The sequence below is a fragment of the Tupaia chinensis genome, unplaced genomic scaffold, assembly GCF_000334495.1.
Source record: "Tupaia chinensis unplaced genomic scaffold, TupChi_1.0 Scaffold145208_1, whole genome shotgun sequence".
Classification (NCBI taxonomy): domain Eukaryota; kingdom Metazoa; phylum Chordata; class Mammalia; order Scandentia; family Tupaiidae; genus Tupaia; species Tupaia belangeri.
The window spans coordinates 533,521-543,083 of NW_006205068.1; the positions used below are offsets into that span (position 1 = coordinate 533,521).

At 41.2% G+C, this 9,563-nt stretch overlaps 1 protein-coding gene across 1 annotated transcript in view; it reads left to right on the forward strand.

Annotated features, from left to right (window-relative positions):
- The window catches only part of GNA12 (G protein subunit alpha 12), a gene marked incomplete at its 5' end in the record, with an annotated part of 98,742 nt that continues 89,179 nt past the window's right edge, over positions 1-9,563 (forward strand). Inside the window, 1 exon segment of the mRNA XM_006167838.3 lies at positions 1-234. Coding sequence (XP_006167900.2) covers positions 1-234 — 234 coding nt within the window.

Sequence of the window (9,563 nt, forward strand, 5' to 3'; positions counted from 1 at the left end):
GCGGGCGGGGCGCGCGACGCGGAGCGCGAGGCCCGGAGGCGTAGCCGCGACATCGACGCGCTGCTCGCCCGGGAACGGCGCGCCGTGCGGCGCCTGGTCAAGATCCTGCTGCTGGGAGCTGGCGAGAGCGGCAAGTCCACCTTTCTCAAGCAGATGCGCATCATCCACGGCCGCGAGTTCGACCAGAAGGCGCTGCTCGAGTTCCGCGACACCATCTTCGACAACATCCTCAAGGTGACGCGGGGGTCCCCGTGCGCCCGCCCCGCCTCACACACCTGTGCCCAGGTGGGCACAGGTACGACCCTCGGCCAGCCGGGCTTGCCAGCCCCTTTGTCCCTGGTCCGCAGCGTTGGTCTGGTTTCCTCCATTGTCCGCTCCCAGCGGTCAACGAAGGCCCCTAGCGTGGTCAGTGAGGGGTAACTTTCGGGGAGTGGGCCAGGGATGCTCACCTCCTGCCGGTCTTGTACACCCCGTTCCCCCGGTCTTGATGGCTTTGCCTCTGCCCTTCCTCGGGTGCTTGGGGACGGTGGAAGTGGGAAACTAGCTCACTTTTGGGGATTTGGTGGCAGAGCGGGGCCTTAATGCTGGTGAAAGTCCCTCTTGGACCCGCCCCGGAAGGGTGGCATGTTGTCCACTATGCAGCTTCGTGGGGTGAGGGATCCCAATTTACTCTGCCCTCCCGCAAACTCAGAACAGCAGTGTAGACTGGAGTGGGAACCAGCCACAAGTGTCTCACTTTAAACTTTATAGTGGAAAAATTTCGAGCATATGCAAACGTGGAGAAAAATAATAGTATGATCTGTAATGTACTCATCATCATCCAGGACGATCAGTTCTGGGCCACTCGTGTTCATCTATACCGCCTGTCCCCATGATCATGAAGCAAACCCCAGACATTGTATAGTTGCACTAGAAAACACTTGTGTATGTATCTCTAAAAGATAAGGCCTCATTTCAGAAACATTGTTTTTTTAAAAGGGTAATAACTCCTTAATTTCATCAAATATCCAGTTAACATTCAGATTTCTTCCATTATTGCATAATTTGTTAGAATTTGGATACAAATAAAATCCTTACCTTTGGACTAACCAGACTCTCCTACCTCTTGCTCCCCTTTTTGTTCTTTGCCATATTTGTGAAAGAAACAGACTCAATAAAGTCTGAATTTCAGTCTCTCACTACTGTGAGCCCATACTAAAGGGCCACAGAGAAAGGAAATGTGGAGAAAACTGATGATGAGGAGAAAAGGAGAGAGTCTCTCCTATACCTAGCGAGGATCATTTCCTTTTTTTCTTTTTGAAAGTTTCTTCTCCCTACCCTATCCTTGCTCCCTCGCCATTTCTTCCCTAGTCTCTTTTTAGGGAAACTAAGTTACGGGTATGAGGAAAGTGGAGAGAAGTTTATTATACCAGGAAACCTGCCTGGAGACTTGGTTTTATGGTGCCTGAGGATTTTAAATTTAGCAATGGGCTGTACAAATCCATCTGGTGCATTTCTTTCACTTAAACCAAAGGGAAGCTCCAGCAGAGCAGCGATGAAGTGAGTCCTTAGTGGAACCTCCATGCTGGAACCCTGGTTTCAGACTCACAGGCCAGTATTCTCGTTTTACATATTTGTTGTTAAAATATTTCATTTTAATAGACATGGTTATTTCAGGACTGTCACAAGAAAATAATGCAAATGATAAAGCATACTTTTTCTTTTTACTTCTTTCAAAATCCTCTCAGTGAGTCAGAGCTCTGGCCAAATATTTCATGAGCTTTAAAGACTAGGTGCCCAGTATAACTAACTCACTGGCTATTGAGAGTGTGTTTAAAAATTCCCCTCATCTTCTGGGGTAAAGTGCATTTAATTGTCTCTCAGGGCCTGTTCTCTAACTCCTCTGTCAGAGAGCCTGGTTTTATTTTTGCTGTTTTCCTGGACTTAAGAACCAGGCAGGCACAGAAGTGGAGAGATTTGGCTACCTCCCAGTTTTCTTTCAACTCTGGAGGCAGAGAAAATATTTAGAAACATAGAATCTTAAATCTTAATCAGCATATTATGTGCATTTTTAAAAACTCAGTCATAACCTTTTCCTGATACATATAAACATTTAAGTTTTACTGACTTTTTTTATTAACAGAAACAAGATTTGTTCATTAGTATTCTATTTTTCTTCCCAACTTTTTTATTGATTGTACTTCCACATTAAACCACTTTATTTGTTGTGGCTATTTCAATAGCTAGCTAAAAATCCATCTTTCAAATTAAAACTAAAATCCTTCCCTGCCTTCCACCTCATCCTCCGTTTTTATTTGGACAGATCACGTGGTGAAGAGACTTTTTAAATAAATTGCTTTGTGTAACGGCATTGATAGTAGACATTTGAATGATTACGTTCATGATAGAATTTGTGTCTACACAGAGATTTAGTGTTAATTGGCTAATTTTTAAAGCACTAAGTGTGCTGTACCTATTGTGCTGGGTCCTTTTATAGATGGCATTTAATTTGCATAATGTTCCAGATGATATCGCCCCACTTAACCATTGAGAAGATTGAGGGTAGAGAGTTTAAAATGTGCTCTAGGTCAGCTACCTAATTAGCTAGTGGCAGAGCTCGAAACCAAACCTGTTGTTTTATTTTTAATTAAACTTTTAATTTTGAGATAGTATAGACTGCTATGTAGATCCAAGAAATAATACAGCAGTCCCATGTACCCTCTACCCACTTTCCCTTCATGGTATTAGCATGAAGGGAATCATGGAACATGCAGTCAAGACAGTATTCCATCACTGTAAGGATCCCTCATGCTGCCTTTTTAGAGCCACTCTTCTCTTCTCTGACCCTCATAATGGCTAATCTATTCTCTAATTCTGTAATTTTGTCATTTTAAGAATATTATTTAAGTGGAATCTTATAGAATGTGACCTGTTGGAATTGGCTTGCGTCACTTAGCATAATTCCCCAGATAGTCACCCAAATGGTTGTGTGTTGATAGTCCTTGCCTTTTTATTGCGGAATGGGGTTTACCTAGTATACCATAGTATTCACTAATTGAAAGACATCTCGGTTGTTTCCAGGTTCTCTTTGTGCATACATCTTCTCCGAACACTTATACTCATGTTTTCATATGTGCATAAATGTTTGTGTATCTGGGATAAATGGCCTAGAGTACAATTGCTGAGCCATAATTGTTGCATGTTTAGTTTTTTAAGAAACTGCTAGAGCCCAGGGCCAGCAAGCGGTATGGTGATTAAGGACACTGGACTCCCACATGGCTGATGGCAGTTCAAGTCTCAGACCTGGCAGCTTGCTTTCACACACTCTCTTTCTCTGTCCCTTTCTCATCAAAGTAAATAAATACATAAACAGATAGATAGATAGATAAAGTTAAATAAAATAATTCTTAAAGAAGAACGGAAGGAAGGAAGGAAGAAACTGCTAGAGCCAGCCCCATAGGCTGGTGGTTAAGGAAGCTGGATCCCACATGGCTGACCATGTGGTTGGAAAAACACAACAGGTCTGTGTGTGTGTGTGTGCGCGTGCGCACGCGTGTGCCCCAAATCTCAACAGGATGGAGAAATGGAGGAGAAGAGATAGCAGTATGACCGCATTGCATTGGGAAGTTCTCTGTGTGTGTGTGTGTGTGTGTGTGTGTTCAAAATACAACTGCCCTCTGGCAATTTAAAAAAAAAAAAAGGAAAGAAAAGAAATTGTTGAATTGTTCCCAAAGTAGCTTTGTCATTTTATATTTCTACCAGCAATGTATAAGAGATATAGTTTCTCTGCATCCTTGTCAACATTCTTCTGGTCACTATTCTTTTTCCCAGTGATTCTAAGTGCGTAATGATATTGTGGTTTTAATTTGCACTTCCCTAATGGCTGATGAATTGAACATCTTTTCAGGTACCTATTTGTCATCTGTAAATGCCTTTTCATGTTTGTTACCCATTTTCTAATCAGGTTTTTTGATTGGTGAGTTTTGAGAGTTTGTCATGTATTCCAAATATTTAGTCATTTGTCAAATATGTAGTTTGTAAATATTTCCACCCAATCTGTAGTATGTCTTTTCATCCTCTTAATTGGGTCTTTCACAAACCAAAAGTTTCTAATTTTAATGAAATCCACTTTATCATGCTGTTTCTAGTTGTTCTATCATGTTGTTTCAAGTCTCAGAACTGCTTGCTTGGCTCTAGACCCCAAAGATTTTCTCTTATGTTTTTCCTAAAGTTTTACAGTTTTACATTCTATATTTAAGTCTATAATCTATTTTGAGTTATTTTTGTGTAAGAATTGAGGTTTAGGTCAAAGTTTATCTTTCTGCCCATGGATGTCCAGTTGCATGAGTACCATTTGTAAAACAAATCATTGAATTGCTTTAGTAACTTTATCAAAAATCAATTGAGGGGGCTGGCAGGTGGCGTGGTAGTCAAGGGCGCTGGACTCCCACATGGCCAACTGTGGTTCCAGTCCCGGACCTGGTGGCTTGCTTTCCCCCCTCCTTTCTCTGTCCCTCACTGGTCAAATTAAAATAAAGAAATAAAGTTAAATGAAATAATTCCCTCCTTTAATAAAAATCAATTGAGTCTATTTGTACAGGTCTGTTTCTGGTTTCCCTGTTCTGTTCATCTAGATTTCGATCCTGCCAATATCTTACAGTGCTGATTAGTATAGCTAAATAATATATACACCTGCTTTAATATCAGTTAGAATGATTTCTCCCATTTTCTTTTTCTTTTTCAAGATTGTTTTAGCTATTCTAGAGCCCGTACCCTTTTCCATTTTAGTATAAGCTTGTCTGTGTCTATAAAAACACTTGATGGATATTTTTCTTTTTTTTTTTTAGGTTTTTGCCATAGAGCATGTACACTTGCTAGAGAGAGGCAGAGACAGAGAGAGAGAGAGAGAAAGTGAGAAATCATCCTCCCAGGTGGGATGACCACACCACAATCCCTCCTCCATTCTCCTTTCAGGATTTTGAACATACACCCATGCACACACACCTGGCATTATTTTCAAGCTACCAGGTCCTGGACCTGAAACGTGGTCAGCCACGTGAAAGTCCAGCACCTTAACCACCACACCACCTGCTAGCCTCGCCTTTTTTTTTAATGTTAACATTTTACATGCTAGGAGCCAGCAGGTGACATGGTGGTTAAGGGGCTAGACTCCACACGGCCAACAAAGTTCCAGTCATGGACCTGGAAGCTTGCTTTCTCACTTCCCTTCTCTTTCTCTCCTTTATTTCTCCTTGGTTAGTACATGTGCCCAATAGCAAAATTTAAAAATAATAATAATAATAAAATTAATTCTTAAAAAAATGTTTAATGCTGTATATTTTCTCTCAGCACTGCTTTAACTGTGTCCACATATTTTGGTATGTTGTGCTTTCTTTTTTATTCTGTTTCATGTTTATTTTATTTTGAGATGTCTTCATTTTTGTTTTTAATTTTTTTAAGTTATGGTTTCTGGTTTACTGAGAATCAGTGTACATCTTTGTGGGCCATCGTGTTTTTTTCTTGAGAGATTTTTGCTATAGGGTGTGTGTGCTTGCCAGAGACACAGAGAGAGACAGAGACAGAAAGCAAGAAATCACCCCCAGGGAGGATGGCCATGCTACAATCCCTTCTTCTCCTTTCACCTCTCAGGGTTTGGGGTATGCATGTACACACACCCGGCATGAGTTTCAAGCTACCAGGTCTGGGACTCGAACTGTAGTTGGCCATGTGGGAGTTGAATGCCTTAACCTCTACTCCACCTGTTGGTCCCCACAGTATTTTTTAAAGGCATGCATACAGTGTACAGTAATCAAATCAAGGATTTATCCATATTCATTTTCAACACTGAACATTACATTATGTTGTACACATTAATTAATAGCTCTACTTTTTTTTTTTAAGAATTATTTTATTTAACTTTATTTATTTAAATTTGACCCCGGGGGGTGGGCGGGGGGAAGAGAGAAAGCAAGCCACCAGGTCTGGGACTCAAACCGTATTCAGCCATGTGGCAGTCCAGCGCCCTTAACTACCATACCACCTGCCAGCCCCTAGTTGTTGTTTTTTTTAATATGTATTAAATATGTGTGTTTTAATATGTTTATTTTTAGCTCAACTGTGAGATGTCTTCTTTGACCTGTTGATTATTCAAAAATTTGTATTTTCCAAGTGTTCAAGGATGTTCCTATTATCATGTTGTTATCGGTTTGTAGTTAGACTCTATCATGGTTGGAGAACATACTTTATATGGTTTTTATTCTTTTAAATCTGTTGAGATTTGTTTTATGACTTATAATATGATCCATTTGGTGTATGTTCTGTGGTTCTGTGTGGGTGACTATTCAACAGACACTTGAAAAAAAAGTAGACTGTGTTGTTTGGTGGAGTGCTTTCATATGTGGAGTATTCTCCATATATCAGTTAGATCCTGTTGATAGTGGTATTGAGTTCTGTGTCCTTGTTCCTTTGCTGTTCAGCAGTTACACCAATTGCCGAGAGTGGGGTGTTGACATTGCCACCTATAACTGTGGATTTGTCTATTTCTCCCTTAGCTCTGTCAGTTACTGCTTCATGAAGTTTGAGGTTCTGTTTTGTGGTCCATAAACATTTAGAATTACTATAAATTCTTAGATGAACTTGTCATTATGTAATGTCCCTCTTTGTCTCTTGTAATTTTCATTGTTCTGAAGTCTCCCTTATCAGATATTTTAATATAGCCATTCCTATTTATAGTAATACTCTTGTGGTGAATGTTTTTCTATCCTTTTACTTTTAACCTACCCATGTTGTTTTAAAGTAAGTGTCATGTAGACAGCACATTGTTGCCTTATCTTCCTTTTTTAAGAGAGATTTTTGGAATAGATTGTGTGCACTCGCTGGAGACACAGAGACTGAGAGACAGAAAATAAGAAATCACCGCCAGGGGGCATAACCACACTGCAGTCCCTTCTCTTTCATTCTCCTCCTGGGATCTTGGGTGCATGCACACACACGCGTGCGCACGCACACATACACACACACACCAGGCATGAGTTTTTTATTTGTTTGTTTTAGAGAGAGATTTTTGCTGTAGGGCATGTGTACTCACCAGAGAGACACAGAAAGACAGAGACAGAAAGCGAGAAATCACCCCCTGGGGGTATGACCACACTATAATCCCTTCTCTATACTCCTCTTGGGATTTTGGGCACACATGCACATGTGCCCAGCGTGAGTTTTAAACACTGGGTCCAGGACTCAAACCATGGTCAACAGCATGGGAGTCCAGCAACATAATCATTATGCCATCTGCTGGTTCCCAGCATGAGTTATAAGCTGCTGGGCCCAGGACTTGAACTGTGGTCCACTACGTGGGAGTCCAGCAATGTAACCATTACACTATCTACTGGTGCCTGCATTATCTTTTTTATTCATCTTTGCCAACCTCTGTTAACTTGTGTATTTACATCATTTACATTTAAGATATGGGCAGTGATTACTATGTTAAGGATAATTTGCTTTTTTTTTTGTTTCTTCTGTTCTTCCTGTGGATTATTTAAACATGTTTAAAGATTTCATCTTGATTGATTTATTTTTGAGTATAACAACTTTGTATCATTTTCTCACTAATTGCTTTAAATTTACAATATATTTTGTAATTTATCTCATTCTGCCACATTGGCATTTGACAAATTTGAATGAAATGTAGGAACTTAACTTCGATTAAAGTTCATTGACCTTCCCCACTTTGTTTTTCTAGGTTGCCAGAGAGGAGAATGTGCCTCCTAATCAGCATGGTCACACTGAAATCCCTTCTCCATTTCTCCATCCTGTTGGGATGTTGAGCATGCACACGCAAACACACGCGTATGCATGCCCAGTGTGTTTTTCAAGGCACTGGGACTGAGATTTGAACTACATGATGGGCCTTGTGGGATTTGACTCCCTTAAGTAGGCCACGGGGCCAGCTCTACTTTTCCCACTTTTTAAGATAAATGTCTTGGGGGGCACCTGCAGTTGGCATAATGACTATGTTGCTGGACTCCCATATAGTTGACCACGGTCCAAATCCCGGACCCAGTCCCGGACTGGTGGCTTAAATTCAACGCTGGGCACGTGTGCGTGCATGCCCAAGATCCCAAGAGAATGAAGGAGAAGGGATTGTGGCATGGCCATCCCCTCCAGGGGATGGTGATTTCTCGCTTTCTGTCTCTCTCTGGCTTTCTGGCAAGCACACGTGCCCTATAACAAAAACCTCTAAAAAATAATAATAATAATAAATGTCTTGGGACCAGCAGATGGCATAATAGTTAAGGCACTAGAACTCCCACATGGTCAACCATGGTTCCAGTCCCAGAGCTGGCAGCTTGAAACTCATGCCAGGCACGTGTGCGTGCATGCTCAAAACCCCGAGAGAAAAAGGGAGGAGAATTGCCGTGTGGCCATCCTCTCTAGGGGGTGATTTCTCTTTCTCTGGCAAGCGCATGCACTCTATAGCAAAATAAATAAATAAATAAATAAAAATAAAAAAATATCTTAGTATTTCTCATCAGACTTTGGGCACCTGATCAGGTGTTCTTACTTCAGTCATCAAATATGATGTTAGGATATGAAATAGGATATTATATTCATATCTACTTTTACCTATTATATTTATCCCTCTCTTTACCTATCCTGATCTCTCCCTTCTGGTGTTCTAAGCCTTCTGTTATCATTTCCTTTTGATATAGAGAACTTCCTTTAGCCATTGTTTTAAGCGGTTTGTTGAGAAATTCTCTTAGCTTTCCTTCCTCTAAGAATGTCTTTATTTCCCCTCATTCTTGAAGGGTATCTTTGCCAGCTATAGAATTCAGTTGACAGTTCTTTTCTTTTAGTTCTTGAAAAATGGGCCACATTCTTCTGGCCTCCATGGTTTCAGATGAGAAACGTACTGTCACTCGAATTGGTATTCCTCTGGAAGTTCGTGTGTTGTTTCTCTCTGGCTGCTTTTAAGATTTCTCCTATGTCTTTAGTTTCCAGAAATGTGATTATGATATGTCTTGGCATAAACTTCTTTTAGTTTATTAAATTTGGGATTTGCTTGGCTTCTCAAATCTATGCATTTATATCTTTTGCAAATTTGGAAAGTTTTCAGCCATTATTTCTTCAAATACTAATTTAGTCCCACTCTCTTTTCCATCCTGGAGCTCTGAGGATAGGGCTTTTGGCTCGTGTTGACCTCCAGGCCCTTGAGACTCTGTTGCCTTGTTGAGAGGGGTTGAACCATCAGCTCCCCTCTGGGCCTGGCTGTTGCTGGGAAGGGGAAGGGGGTAGAAGAGTGACAACTAGTCCAGCCTCCCACCTTCCTCCTCTGCTTCATTGGCCTGGGCCCTGCAGATATTACCCTGGCAGGAGAATTAGAACAGAGAATGGGAGGTTAGATACCTGGGCTATGCATACTCCTGGTTCCTGGGGACAGGAGTGAGGTGGAAAAGATCAGCAATACCGTCAACCCTGTTGAGACCTCAGTGAATAGGGTATGTGGTTTTTCTGTTGGTATTTAGCTGGAATAGGGTGGGCATGGCCAAATAAGGTCTTCTGTTGTTAGACCCATCTTTCCAAGGTTC